The sequence below is a fragment of the Perca fluviatilis genome, chromosome 1, assembly GCF_010015445.1.
Source record: "Perca fluviatilis chromosome 1, GENO_Pfluv_1.0, whole genome shotgun sequence".
Lineage (NCBI taxonomy): Eukaryota > Metazoa > Chordata > Actinopteri > Perciformes > Percidae > Perca > Perca fluviatilis.
The window spans coordinates 25,575,093-25,590,523 of NC_053112.1; the positions used below are offsets into that span (position 1 = coordinate 25,575,093).

Sequence of the window (15,431 nt, forward strand, 5' to 3'; positions counted from 1 at the left end):
TGAACCTGAAGCTAAATTGTAATCAACAACAACAACAAACAGGTTTAGATCTAGATGGCAATGTGTATATGTAAGGAATTTTTAACTTTTTTTAAGTTGTGGAAGGAAATAAAACACACGTTTCCTCTGTGAAGAATGAAATAATGAGCCAGGAAATTCAGTCAGTGTGAATATTTTTTTATGAATGAATTTCTATACACTGTGGTAAATGCCACTAACAGTACGGATAATCCAATGTGAAACAATCAAAAACAGTGAGTGTGAAATTGTTGGAATTGAGTAAATTGTCAATGTATAGTCACTGTTATGTCAATGGAGACATGGTCTGTTAAAGTGTCTGCATGATACTTACAGTAGTACAAAACTGACAAACTAAAATATCAGTAAGGTATAATGTTTGGGGTTTTGTCACATTACAGTAGGTGTAAAATAATACTGCTTTTAAGGTCTTAATTTTATTTGCAGTATTGGACCGTCCACTGTTGAGAAATGTGTTTATGATGATGTAAAGTTGCAACAGCTATAGTGAATAAATGTAGAATCAAGATGGCACATTGATCGCGAGGCTGTTCAGGACAGCTTGGGGTCAAACCTCATCCAGTCGTCTTATTGGTTTATTACTTAACATCTCCACTAGAGGTCACCACAGTTTCACCTGGAGCTGGTGTGGCTAACATAGATTATAAAATCAGCATTTTACCCTACCCTGGTTTTAAATGCTCCCAGATATACAAATATTAAGTCTCTGAAATAAACTGTTGTCAAAACTCCATAGCCATTTATACAGTTAATGAATCGTTGGTGTTGTTGGTTTGTGTGTGCTTGTATCTATTTGAAGAATTATCTGTATTCTCAACATACACAGACAACTGTGGACAGTGAAGCTGTACACTAATCTGCAGCGTCAGTCTGTCGTCACGTTGAGCTCTGCAGCCGTATGAGGGGCTGTTTGTTCCTGTGAGTTTCCTGTGAGCTTTACTGACTACAAGGTGCTACACGAGGCTTTACTGACACCTCTGTGTTGTCTTGTAACTTCTTGTAAACTGTGACTGGGCCATCCTTTAAATAAATAAGCAAAGTAAGAAAATTAAACTATAGCCATCTTGGCTTTTGTATGATTTGTCCTTAAAATATATTTTATTTTTTCTATCAGAATGAGCTTCAACATAAATACTTTGAGTTATATAAATCTGTACTGGTGAAGGGTATGTAGGGGCTGATGGCTAACTTAGAAACAGGAAATTGTCTGAAAACAGCAATCATGTCTTGTTACAGACAAGCCAACATCACGACCATTATTAAATGTTAAAGATTGATTTGAATCACAAAAGTGAAGCTGAATTGTAATCAACGACAACAAGTAGGTTTTCCGTCTGGAGTTTTATTTTATTTATTATAAGAAAATTAGAAATTTGCGATTTGTAAAAAAAGCAGGGTGGGTTCGATAAGGCACAACAAAACAAAACATGCAAGAATTAATTACCTCTTTCAATACCATGGATATAGTGCCACTCGGCCAGCCATGCCAAAACACGTATTTATGCTTTCACTCAGGAAACGCTTGTTCGTTCATTGGGAATGTCTTAATCCAAACCTGATCTTTTTCTCAAACTTTAAACTGCATGACGCTCACTTTTTCTGGCTAAACTCAACTACCATGGCCCCTGAAAGGACTGGCATCTGGCGGTGCCTGTAGCCGGCTCACAGTCACCTATTGGCAGCTAAACAACTGCTGCTGGTAGCCGGCGTCTCTGAGCTCTGTAGCGGCTAAATACAACCAGTAACTTCCGCTCTATCGCTAGCTCACGGTACAGAGCTTTTAAATACTTCTATTTTAGGTATATATAATATATGGTCTATTGGTGAAGTAGCATTGATCACTTACAAACAATAATTATTATACAATTTATAATGTTTGTTCTTTTCTGTTCTTTAGGCTCTCTACATCCTAGATGTATTGATGGCAGAATATGTGCAGAAGTCAGAACTCTGGGTTTTCTTCTTCTTTGATCTCTGTGACGCTTGACGGATTTCCACTGCAGCATAACACACATCTTCATCCTAAAATTTGACATTTGTTGTTTAGAATCATGATCGTGTACTGATTTAATGTCGTCATTCATTATATTCTACCGTTACACCTACCTGATTCATTCTTGTTTGAGGTCTTTGCTGATCAGCTTCAGGTTCTTTAGCTGCAGAAATCAATACAGCATCACTAAAGCATGGTACACCCAAACTCAAACACAGATCCAAAGAGGAGACCTTAATCCAGGTTTCTTTGTGGTTGAAATTAATTTCATATCATGTATTATGGATATTTGTGAGATATACAGTAGTTACCTTTTTTCCGACAGAGGTGATAAACCAGAAAACCTGAGAGGAGAGAGGAGAGAACAGCGAAAGCTGGACACAGAGAGAACAGCAGCGTCCAGCACACACCACAGTCTTGCATGAGTGGAGTGTCATGCTGAGGCACACAGGAGTCTGAATCCAAAACAAAACAAAGTCGATTAGCTTCATTAAACTCTGATCTCACCAAAATTGTTTATTTTCCTGATCAAAGTTGTATGTGGACATAAGTGAAATAGTTGTTCCATGACCACAGGAACCAGGACCCTCAGATAGTTTCTAGAATAAAAATACTGTTGGATTTAAATAGAATTCAGTGGAGTTTGTGGGGAACTCAAAAGTTTTTTTTTATACTGTATTGTTACTATTTGTTCTGCCAAGACCCATGTGCAGTGCTGACCCTGTTGGTAGACTTTTTTAACTTTAGCCAGAAATCAGAATTGCCTTTTAAAGAAATATCCATTCTCATTTGAATAATGTCTATTTTTATCAGACTTTGAGCTCATTTCAACATTAAGTGCAATGTGCAACCTTTAACCTTGTTTGAGCCTCAGATTTTAAATGTAAAATCATCCCAAAACTCACTATGCATACAAATACTTATGGGAAACTTGGGTGCACTTACAAGAATTATCTGTAAAAAAACAATTTTTGCACTATTTAAATCCAGATTGAAGGTTGTTGAAGGATATAATCTTCACATACAGTATATGTTGTATAAGTGCTATTTTATGGTGCTCTAGACTTCATGATGGTTCACCTTTTTAAAAATGTATATAAGTGCACAATATCTGGGCACATTTCGCTACTGAATGATGATCAATGTTGGGCAAGTTACTTCCAAAATGTAATGCATTATAGATTACTAGTTACTGTCATTTGAGAGTGATTAGTTATATTACAATATTAATGTCTCTGAATTGTAATGCTTTACACTACTATTGAGTTACTTTCACCAAAATAACTGCGGAAGTATGACATGGCAGGAAGCGTGTGAATTTCACTACGGGATCAACAAATTCTCATCTTTATCCAATTTAATACATATTCATAAGATTTTGTATTATAATCTGAATCTGCAAAATAAAACGTATAATACTTGACTCTGAATTGTAGTGGAGTAGAAGTATAAAGTAAGAGAAAATGGATATACTCAATTAAAAGTAGGTACGGTATAGTTATTTCCACCACTGATAAAATGTAATGGTAATATTTACGTGTAGCAAGCCTAAACATTATTCCCAACATGTTTAAAGCTGTCAGTTGCTCGGACAGACTGCTGTCCGTGCTGATGTACCATTACCTGTTGGGACACAGATGTTGTCCATACTGTCTCTAGTTTCTGGCTCTGACCACAGGAACTGTGACGGGACAGCACCTCACTTCAACACAGCGTTACTCTTTTACTAACGGATTTTTCTCTGGTGGCGAAATGTTTCGTGGTGTTGGTGAATTCTTAACAAAACACCACTCAAATTCGGGGTTAAATTCCATTGTTACTCGCATTACTGAGATTGTAACAGGTACAATATTACTGAAATTGCGCTACTTTTGTATCTTTTTCTTACTCTCAACACTGATGATGATCATTTAGTCAAATAATTACATTCACTGCAGTCACACAAAGACAAGTCAGGCCAACATACTTACCCAATAGGATCCTTGTTGTGACGTTGCCATATCTGTAAACATATTTTTGAGTAATGTATTCTTTATCCTCCACTCTTGACTGCTTAGTTCCACAGTAGTAGAGGCCCTCATCAGAATCAGTGATGTTTGTGATCAGCAGGTCATAGGAGTTAGAAGAAAAGTTTCTCACAAATTGGAAATGAGGATCCTTAAATAAATCTTGATCTACTACAAGGATAAGAGAAGGCTGATTCTCATGAGAGCATTTCCTGTTCCACACTATGTATACTCCAGATGATATGTTGCAGTCACAGTAGAGAGTGATGTTGTCTCCTGGTTTGACTCTCACCTTCAACATGGATCCAGAAACTAAATCATGACTGCAAGAAACAACTCCTGAAATAAAAACAATCGTAAAAACAGTTGGACATGTGCCCAGTGTTACAGGAGTTCACACAAAAGTAATGAGAATGTTGGTATAAATTATTCTGAAAAATGGAACCTAACAATTGTAATTAAATCATCCAATATTTGTATTAAAAAAATTACCTAAGAAAACGACCAGAAAAATATGCAGCCCGTCCATGTGTGATGATGATCGAGTTAAAGACAGCGAAACAGATCTCACTTACAGATATCATGCCCTGCGCAGACTTTTCCATTAAAGAAAGAATAAGCAGTGATTGGCCAGTCAAGTGGAACATTTTCTTCTGTGGTTGTTTTCTATTGGTGTAAAGATATGTGGTATTCTGGGCTTTGATGTTTCCTCCGTGATCATATACAATAAGATAAACCTCACTACACCCCAGCATCTAACTGAGGTGTTACCATTTACATGGTAGATTTCAGCCTAGCGATAATTGAGTAGAGTGCCTTTGTATAGTATAGTACCAGAAGGTGACAATGCTCCAATAAGGCAAACTTATGGGATAAAATGCATTTGTAGAGTCTTTAGTGGGCAGTAGCTTTCAGTTCCAGCATGTCATCATATTAAAATTAGTCAATTATCAATGCCTACCAAAACAACCTACAGTGTATGGCTCTTCCTAAAAAAATGACTTTGCATTTTCAGATCTGCCAAACTCAACCTCAACCACAAGCTCTTTTCGAGAGACTTTCCTCCCAAGTATAACGACATCATCGGTCGTTTCAGAAAATGCCCGAAAATGACAAAAGTTGTTATTTTGGAAATTTGATGTGTCCAACCCCAACAATATTAAAACTTATGTTTGTCTACACTTCCACAGTTTCACATATCACCTCAGAGGATATCTACCTGATGAGGTGAGATTGAAACAATGAAGTGTCAAAGCTTTATGGGGGTATCCACCGAGCACACGTCTTGTCACTGGGGCAGAAACAGAGTGTATTAATACTGATACAGTGGGTGCCTGTGTACTGTATGTGTCTACAAATGCCTGTATTGATGTCCACACTTCATGGTGTGATGCTTTGCAGCCATTGATGCTCCGTTGTTTTACTCACCACATAAGATGTTCAATATGACTCAGAGGTGTGGTGTCTGAATGAGAACAAAACCTGACCATATTGATGAAGGTAGATAGATGTATTTCTGTGTCTGCTGTGGTAAGAGAATAAATAATTCATTATTGATTTTTCAATCCACTTCTGAAATTAATTGGGGATGTAATAATCTCTTTTTTGGAAGGACCGAATCAGTTTTTTTTCATTTGAGATCTACAATGAGAAAATGTCACTTGAGGCTTTTACCTCCATTCCAAAGTTTGAGTGGACAATATCCAGGTTAAAGCAGGTGTGTGTCCAGGGAGTAGCCTGGGCCAAACCTGAAATCTAATTGGTGCTACCCCATTTTTGTAAACTATGATTGGCTATCAGCGGTCAGAGGCTGGCCTTAGAATACCCAACTGTTTGGCGAGTAAACTGGTCTTTGTTCAAAAGGTGACATTAACTTCTCTGTCGAGCAGGTAAGCGGCAGAAGAGAAGCAATGCTAGCTGTTTGGAGTTTTTTTTTTCAACAAGTGTGTTTATTAATTTTCAGAAAATAATTACACTACAACAAATAATACAGGTGCAAATCAGAACTGTCACAGTAAGGCTCATCTTCAATACAATAAACAAACATGACAGGGCTGTGACATGCGATATTTGGCACAGTAAGTCAACATAAGTCATGCTTAAGAATCAACGGTGGTCCAAAAGTTAACTTATCCCAAAGTTATCCCGAAGAGAAAAGCACTTCAAATAAATCTAAGCAAAGACAAACAGACGTATACTAAATACATGGCAATACTCATTTGTTGATGGTTGACATACACGGAGAGCATGCCTCCAATGCTTTCCTCCCCTCTAATAACACCATAAAAGATCTCCACATATTGTCAAAGACGAGATATTTACCCTTTAACGTAAAAGTGAGTTTTTCCAGTGCAGCTGTTTGGAGATGTTTAGCTGTAAAAATAACAGAGGCTCTTACCCAATACATTGCACTTGACGACCAGCCATTGTCAGTCATTGATAATTCTGGATTTCGATGTCTTCTCAGTGTACTGGAGCCGAGGTATGAGATTCCCAGCCGTCACCACATCACAGAAACCATGTAGCAAAGCTGCATGACTTCGTGAAAAAGAACTTCTGCAGCCTGTTGTAAGACAAGCATCACCACTGATATTTAAAGTAGCAGTGTCAGCCCAATTTCTCTCAACAGCTTAACAGGCATAAACGTGAAGAAAGCGATATTTCAATCTGCTCTGTCTGCATACAGCCTCTCCACCCCGCAAACTCTGTTTGTAGTCTAACTTAAATATAGTTTGACACAAGTCTTTAAATTTGGTCACATTTTATGAACTTAGCTGCTGGGTAAACAAACCATACTCTCAGCTGGTGCAGTAAATCCACATGCCTAATTAATATGCACGCAAATGACGTCATCATACTTTGCATTAATTATTTTTTAGTAAGTATTTTTATATCAGGAATTATATGAATCATTTTATTGACACTAGCTCAGGGAAATGTCCAGCCTACAGGCACTGAGCTTTGTAAAGAAAAAGGCATGGTACTTAAATACAGCTTAGATTTGTTGGTATTATTAAATTCTCGAATCAGTACTCGATATCGGCGAGTATCCAAATATAAGTACTTGTATTACTCGTATTTGAAAAAAGTGGTATCGGTGCATACCTAGTCTTGCATTGCCAGACCTTCCTCCCCAGCGCTGCGGAGGAGGATCTGGCTAGTCCACACAGCATTCCGGGATGGGAGAAAAACATGCTCTGGTTTATTGCCATTTCTTTAAACCAATCACAATCATCATGGGCGGCGCTAAGCTCTGCAAAATAGCCTTGGGAAGGAACTTGTTTTGGTGGAACGTGTCTGTTCAAAAGTTGTTTTAGGTGTGCAACAGAAAACTCAGATTGGACAGATAGTCTAGCTAGCTGTCTCAATTTACCATGTAGAGATCTGAAGAGCAGTTACCCATAGTCCTCATAAATCCACCGGAGTTTAAAATACCAACACAAAGAAAGCTGATGTAAATGGACATCGGCAAAAGACATGCATCCGGCAGAATTTTCCGGCTGCACTGGAGCAATCCTGGAAGTGGAACGTCGTGGATATAGACTAGTGCATCCCTAACAGCAATGTAACCATAAGGCAAGATGAAACGTGGCGACAGAAATGGTACTTTAATTTTATTCTTTTTCAGTATTTAACTAAAACTACAATCTTTCCATAACCAAAGTGTTTTTATAGCCTAAACTAAAATCTAACCAAACCTGGGACCTTCACCACAAGAACTGGTCCTGTGTTTTGTATGCTCATCTATCCACCCTGACCAGTGTGATACAAGAACTTCCTGGAGATTTGGCAAAATCATTTAGTAGTATACAGTATAAACAGCCAATAAAGGTGCAGCATGTACAATATGTGTTGTGCTCTGATTATGGATTCTTCCTTACAGTGCCAACCTTTTGTATCAGGCAGGTATGGTTACCCTCTTTGCCTTCATAGAAATTGGTTTTGATTGACTTAATTCTAAATCAACAACCCCACCATCGCATCATTTATAGAGTCTACTCTGGTCTAGTGATCTACATTAGTGGCTTTGATTCAAATACGTCCGCTGACCAAACATTGAGGCCTCACAAAACTGGGACACACAGATGACACTATTGGCCACACTCCAGACACAAATGAATGAGGCTCTGTGTTAACATAATAGACAACTGGGTATATGGATTCACACTGTCAAAATGTTGCAGTTCTATCAAAAGTCTGTATGAAAACATACCAAAATAATTTAATAGACCTGAAAACCAAAGCTGCCAAGTCCAAAGCAGTGGATTTGGCAGCTTACTTCCTAACTTGGCAGTTGACTTTTGCTTACAGCTGGTCTCCCTGCAATAAAGGATGGTGAAAAAAATAAATGGATCAGTTCAAACCTAACAATGTCTCTTCCCTTTTCCACTCTAAAACACAATGCCCAAATTATTTGTCTTGTTTTGTGCATCTTTTAAAGTAAAGTAGACCTTTCAAGGTAATTGTAGCTCTTCAGTCCTAGAAGCTAGATCAAGCCTTTTACTATAACTTCACCTCTGCCCCAATATGATCACAGTGTTGGCACAATAATATTTAAGGCTAAAGTAATATGCAGATATTTAATTGATATATGAAATGTTGTGTTTTCCTTGACTTAGTCATTTTAAAGTAATCATGCAGAGTAAACTTTTCCAAAAAATTAGACTTGAACTCTAAGGAGACTGTTAAACACAAATGCTGTGTGACAGAGCAGCGCCTGAGGACTTATTAGATGATGCTGATTAAAATGAACTAAACTGGGCTGAAAAATTACCACAACTAAAATGCAAGGCCGGCTGGAAAGGAAGCTTTCTCAGTATCTGTTTGTGTGTGCTGGGTCTGGCTGTGTGTTTCTGCAAGCGTGTGTGCATTTATTTTCACAATACTGTTGCCATGCGAGTTGGTGCAGATGTTATCAAAATTTTCAGATTTGCTGTTTTCAGCTAAAGCCCCCTCTGCAGCATCAGGCCGGGGCCTGCAGAAACCACAACTGTTTCCATCCACTTGTCAAACAACAACTGCTTGGTCAACGTGCGTGTGCGTGTGCGTGTGCGTGTGTGTGTGTGTGTGTGTGTGTGAGACTACAACATAGGAAACCGTTATTCAGGCTTCCAGGGCAGTGTAAACATTTAGACATTAGTTTGAGACATGCAAATCATTACCGATTGAATGACGAGTTTGTCAGTGTAGGCTTTATTATTGTGCCCTTTATTATTTCATTTGACCTTTATTTAACCAGGAAGGTCTCTTGAGACTGCAGTTACTTATTCAAGGGAGTCTTGTTATTAACATTTTTGCAGTTCACTCAAAGACAATGAAGCCTTGACATGATGGCTCTTATACCAGCCTCGATACATAGTTTTGGTACAGACAAGAGCAGGGAGTCCTGAGAGCACAAGCTGTAGTCTGACACTGATGGTGTACGTACATACAGTATGGTGAGAGATAATATGGAAGAGATATGCTTATAAATAAAGAAGTCACAGACGGTCAGCACATTTTCAAATGTAGAACAACACAAAGCACTTGGTTTTTGTTTAATTGTATGTGTTGTATATGCCTGCCCTCAGGTGCAGAGCATTAGCGAATACGCTACATGAGTCTGCAGATACTATTTGAGTCCTTGTCTTTTAAGTATGATTTTATGAACAATAGCTGCATTCCTTCTTTTGTGCACTGACTCTCGTGGTGTGTGTGTGTGTGTGATCTGTGCCTTTGTTAGTACACCTTGTCTGTGTGTAGAATACCTCAATTGATGTTTATATCCCCAATGACATATACAAGGTCAGCACTATCCTGCACTACAGCAGCAGCTAATGTAACTTCAACTGCCAGCTTTTAAGCTTCTGTTTCGTTTCATTTTCACTAGATGGCGATGTGGCTGTTTATTGAGGCCATTAGAGACAAACTGCCTGTTTAGTACATCTATTATGTAGACTTACTGTGCTCATCTCCATTTTGCACTGTACAGTGTTATTTGCAGCCCTATAGCCATTGGTGTGTATTCATTTCATTTGAGTGATAATTTGTTTTGTGCAAGAAGAAAAATAGTATTTCAGGGTGGTATGAAAATAACACCCAGTGATTTTCACTGCATTATGGCAAAAAAGGGCAGAGTTGATTGCAGCCTTCACTTTGTATTTTCTAATTTGTGACTGCATCCTGTCTATGTCTCTCTTGTCTTATGAATACGCTGACAATTCAGAAAGCGGAAAATATGGTACTTACAGTAATATTATGAACACAAATGCATATCTAAATGTGAATGTTCACCTCTTCAATTATAGTAGACTGGAAAACCAATATCCCATTATCTGTGATAAAGAGACATACAGTATAATGACATCCAAACTTGCCTGAATGTCAGTGCAGCATGAAGTGTGTCAAATGTTTGGGAAACTGTCCCTACATGTATATTGTATGATAATGCAGGAGAAGCAATATATCTTGGTCAAGAATGGTATATTAAATACCAAGGGTAGACATAATAACATGTGCACCTGTACAATGCAGAGCAATGCAATACAACATCCCTGCATTTCCTGAAGCTTTAATCCAATTTGTATAGATTCTTTTAGGTTGACTCGAAGGGCTTTGAGGGAAACAAAAGAACTAGAACCCCTTACAATTACAAGCTTTGGAAATAGCGGTGATCAATGTATGTCCTCTAAAAGGGCTTGTTTTTAGCACTGACAGGCACAGATTATTACAAGTGTCTGACAACATTATGGAAAGATGAAGAAGTTGCTGTTATCTTGCCATGATTTTGTGTGTAGCTGTGTAGCTGTGTGTGATTTTGTGTAATAACAAACTCTGCTCTTTCTGCAGAGCTCCACTCTTCACTCATTTTTATTTAGGAAAAGGTGCTTAGGTATCATCTTTGGCTGGCAGTAGTCTGTCAAAATGGTCACTGCACACCCAATGGTCTGCGTAGTGTATGGCCCGGAGTGTTAGGACAGGTACCCACAACTTCAGCCTGTCTGTATCTAACCAAACCTTAACTATGGCAATGTTATATCATAAAATCAGATTTATTTTCATAAAACATTTACTTTTCAACAGTGATTTTAAGGGAAATCGTGTCTTCTATGTGTTGTTCTACAGGACATGGACAAACAATGTAGTTTGTCCTTTACGTAATTTGGAGGACCAGCGGGGGACTTAACACATAATAAACACCTGTACAGTGTAGTGCAATCCAATACAACATCCCTGCAATTGCTGCAGCTTTAAATATAAAGTTTTGGTTGATGTTTTTCAGGTGTTAAACCAAAACCCCTTACAATATTTTAACATCACAAGCTTTGGCCTTAGAAACTAGCATAGATTTACACTGAATTTTCTCTGACACAGTCTCTACAAAAAAATTATAATTAAGCCTCAAAAAGGTAGTTTAGGTGCAGTTGAATTTGGAGCAACATCCTCGCTCAATCAGCAAAGCATCTTGTAAACAGTAGGTAATGGCCAAACCAAACTTGTCTTCCCTTATTATGGTTTTTCCTATCGCCAGTTACATGGACTACCATGCTGGTGCTAGGATGCTTTTTATCATCCATGTAGGTAGATTAGCAAAATCCCTTCTGCTGCAAGTTCTGTGATTTTAGATTAAAGAAATGGGACAAACTGCAGATATAAGAAGAAAAAATACTTTGCAAAAGGTACGGAAAGGGAAGCACGTGGTTAAGACAGACACAGACATAAATGCCTTCCAAATTATGTCAATCGGTAGATGGATTTAATTTCTAAACAGTATTACTCTATATCACTAGTAGGCTTGTGCCGATTGGCAATCATATTGTATATCGACAATTGAAGGAATGATCTGCGGTTATTATTTCCTACGCATGTACGTATGTAAGCCATTTTAAAGCTATAGAGCGTAGTTTCCATGAGGAATTCTAAGTTATGACAACAATACTGTCGGAGCATCCACATGACGCAAGCCTTCGGTGATCGGACCCCAAAGTTTTGAAGGGAGTGAATTTTGTTTTTGTGATGTCCATTGAGTTCTTGTAGCCTGAAAGTCCCTCCTTTTTTCCCCTGCATGTTAGAGAAGCCATCTGTGCCACAGTTGCACGACTTGACCCAACAATTTTTTTTCTCATTAAAAAGGCTTATTCAGAATAACCTAACCTCTCGGTTTTTAAAGGAATGGCAGCATGCAAAACACATTTTCTCCAAGCACAGCTGGTCGTCATCAGTCACATTTGTGCTTTCATCTACTGCAATTCTGCGGCAAGTCTTTATGGACAACTCTACTCCTTTTATTTGCCTTACAATGTCATTTTTGTTATGAAGGTCTGCATACAATATGTCTGTTATGCAGACTTCTACTTTCGTTGCTTCAGAAAAGGGTTCTTTGTCCTTGTATCCATGCAATCTTAATAGATGCTTAATTTAAATGCTTTGAGGTGGAGGTTGCTCCGTGGATGAATTTTGCTGCTCACAAAGGAAAGCAGAATGCTGCTTGATTTTGATGCACCTGAGGTTATTCCCAGGTGGATAAGTATCATTGAATTTTGTGTGCATGGTTTGGCAATGGCATTCCAAATTACTTTGCTTGAAACTGTGCCAATTTATTTTTCATACCAAACACAAAGGGTTGAATCAATAACAATAAAAAATCATCAGTCCAACAGTCCTGTTGGAATTCTCTATGTTCATCTTGTGTGGACCATATTTGGAGTAGGGAAAAAGTTGATTCTCAGATGCATCACGATTGTTTCTTGGCAGATTATGTCTGGATGCAAAAAAGTCAATTGGAAATTTAAAACCCAACTTCAACATTATTCTTTAATTATGTAAGACCGGGCTGTACGTTTCTTACAGCTGAACGAATTGGATGGGGAAACGTAACAGACATGTGGCATGTGTGTTGTGATTACATTCTACTATAGGCTACTGCTTGAGTTCTGCTGAGGCTGGCTGAGCATAAGCACCGCAGATGCATCAAAATTAGCAACTTGTGAGTTTAAGTGTCCAAAGTTTGCAAGTAAAGGTGCCACCTAACATGAAAAAGGAGCTGCTTTAAATATTTGGCTTCACTGTACAAACTGCACTGTTATCCAATATTTACATTTTAATGCAGGAACTGTCTGATCCCAACCTGCAGACTGCCTGACTCGCCCTCTCATCCAAACGAGTGCTGCTGGTGTACCTTTATACACAATGTTAACCAGTTTGTTAATTCAGTGTCAGTTGATAATAACCACTCATTTATTATCTCTTATTTCAAATACAGAGTGACTGGAATATTGAATTAAAACTCGATACTGGACTTGTTATGTTTGCCATACAATTTTCCGGCTGCTTATTTTACTTGCTTTTAATTATGTAGATTTTTCATATTGAATTTATTGTATGTTATGCCACCTCAAACCAATCAAGTGAAATCAGATACAAATTCAGTCAGATTACAGGCTAGGATTTATTATTATTAACAACATACATTTTTTAAATTATAGCAATTTGTTTTAAATATTTTAAAGGAGCCAAAGGCTGTTTTTGACAGTTAACTGTGTGTTGGAAGTAATGATAATAATAATTGTTTATTCATATAGCACTTGATATTGTAATATTTATCAATCGATGTGTGGCCCCAGAATCATTCAAAGAGTAGAAACTACAGGTGGACATTGTATTGCAAATTTGATATTTTGGTGGGAAACAAATACTGAACATTTGACTGATATGCTTAATATCAACAGTTTTGCATCTTGCCAAATGTGTTAATTCACAACATTTCCTAATGTTATAATACAACCTAATAAAGGCATTAAGTTTCCTTCTGAATGTATTTACTGTTCCAGATTAGTTTTATATAAGTGTACAGGAGACAGGGTTGCTATAGAAATTCTTACAGAAAATAAACTATATAAGAACAGCTAAAAGCTGTAGAACACATCATTACAATATCCACTAGCAGGAGTGAATGAAACGTTAAGAATGAAAGGTATACCAGCGCCAAGCACTACTCCAGGGGGAAAGATAAAGAAAAGGGCTAAAAGCCACTCCTCTCCCCACGACATCCCATCAAGGTCAATTTGTGACGCTTTCTCATCTCGCCTCAAGTGCACTGCACGCCTCATCTTGTGAATACACATTTTAACAACAGGGAATCGGTCTGTCAGTAAGACACAATCAGCCCTCATGGCCCGCCCGCTCGGCAGTCCGGAGAAGAGGACAGAACAGCTCTGCAGCAGCTACGTCACTGTGTAGCTGCAGACACATTAGACAAACTGCCCAAAAATCATTCCCACTTAGCTCCTTTCACACAGAGCCAATTTGAACAAACACACACACACAAAGAGCCATAGAGCCATGACGTTATGATGCACACAAGCATCTACACACATATAAACACTTACTCACTCATACAGCTTACTCTCACGGCATGCCAAAACTGGGGTCACAGCCACTCGTGGCGAATGAGTGCCAAACAGACTTGAGCAGATGAAGAGATGGGGGGAGCCCAAACACACTCTCCCTATCTCTCTCTCTCTCTATCAGTGCCTCCCTTTGTGTGTGCCCCCTCTGTTTGTCTCAGTGCTTCAGCCTAAACTGACGCTGTTTTTTACCCATTAGCCTTATTAATCATTTTAATCAGAGGAGTGTTCACACTCGTGAGCATCGAGGTTAGCCGCATGCCACCAGTGGGGATTAACATTCAGCAGGTTATTCATGATGTCAACCACAGCCTCAGAAGCTAAACACTTCCCATTAAATACCAATAGGTGACTTGTTCTCAATTACTGACCAGTACAAGATGATAGCGACATTTCAGAAAGAAGCTCGGGCACACACAGATGCTCAAATGCTTTGCACGAGCACGCACACAGACAGACACACACACAATGTTAAGTGGAGCAGGTTAAATGAAGCGAGGGAGACGAGGAGGGATGAGTTAAATGAAGAAGAGAAGAAGAGCTTTCCCCTTCACCTCATTCTAATCTGTTGTGATCGTGGCCATAGTCAGGTCTGTCCATGGCCAGATGGCCCACACACACACAGACACACAGAATCCCAAATTCTCACAGGAAAGCAATCTGAAATGCAGTAAATTTGCTTAACCTTACGCACCACATTACTGTTACACTAACAGCAAATTGGTGGAAATAGAAAATAAATAAAATACTAGAAACGGCTAAAAGATATTCAAGAAGAGGGGAAATCAAAGATGAAAGAGGAGGAAAAAACTGAGAAAGGGCAGTATAAAGACAAAATAAGACTTCTCCTTTTTTATCTTGTCTTGTGTTGTTGCAGCGTGTGACTGTTTCGACCCGCTGGCGAAAGGGTTTGTGTTCAATCACACTTTCCTCTGAGACGGAAATTAGAGTGCTCTCTTTGGAGCCTCACGGCACACACATTCGCACATGGACTCACATGCATCCACA

At 38.5% G+C, this 15,431-nt stretch overlaps 1 protein-coding gene across 2 annotated transcripts; it reads right to left on the minus strand.

Annotated features, from left to right (window-relative positions):
* Positions 1–1,686: 1,686 nt before the first annotated feature.
* LOC120568214 lies at positions 1,687–6,586 on the minus strand. 2 transcript variants are annotated; one of them, XM_039815686.1, is made up of 5 exons: positions 6,437–6,586; positions 4,003–4,377; positions 2,344–2,487; positions 2,146–2,195; positions 1,687–2,061 (listed from the first exon to the last, which is right to left on the minus strand). In XM_039815686.1, the coding sequence occupies exons 2-5, from the start codon at positions 4,337–4,339 to the stop codon at positions 1,942–1,944; spliced, it is 651 nt and encodes a 216-aa protein (XP_039671620.1). In that variant the 5' UTR covers positions 4,340–4,377; positions 6,437–6,586; the 3' UTR covers positions 1,687–1,941. The 2 variants fall into 2 exon arrangements, with proteins under 2 accessions (XP_039671620.1, XP_039671548.1); XM_039815614.1 differs by lacking the exon at positions 6,437–6,586 and adding an exon at positions 4,531–4,669.
* Between the last annotated feature and the right edge of the window lie 8,845 nt (positions 6,587–15,431).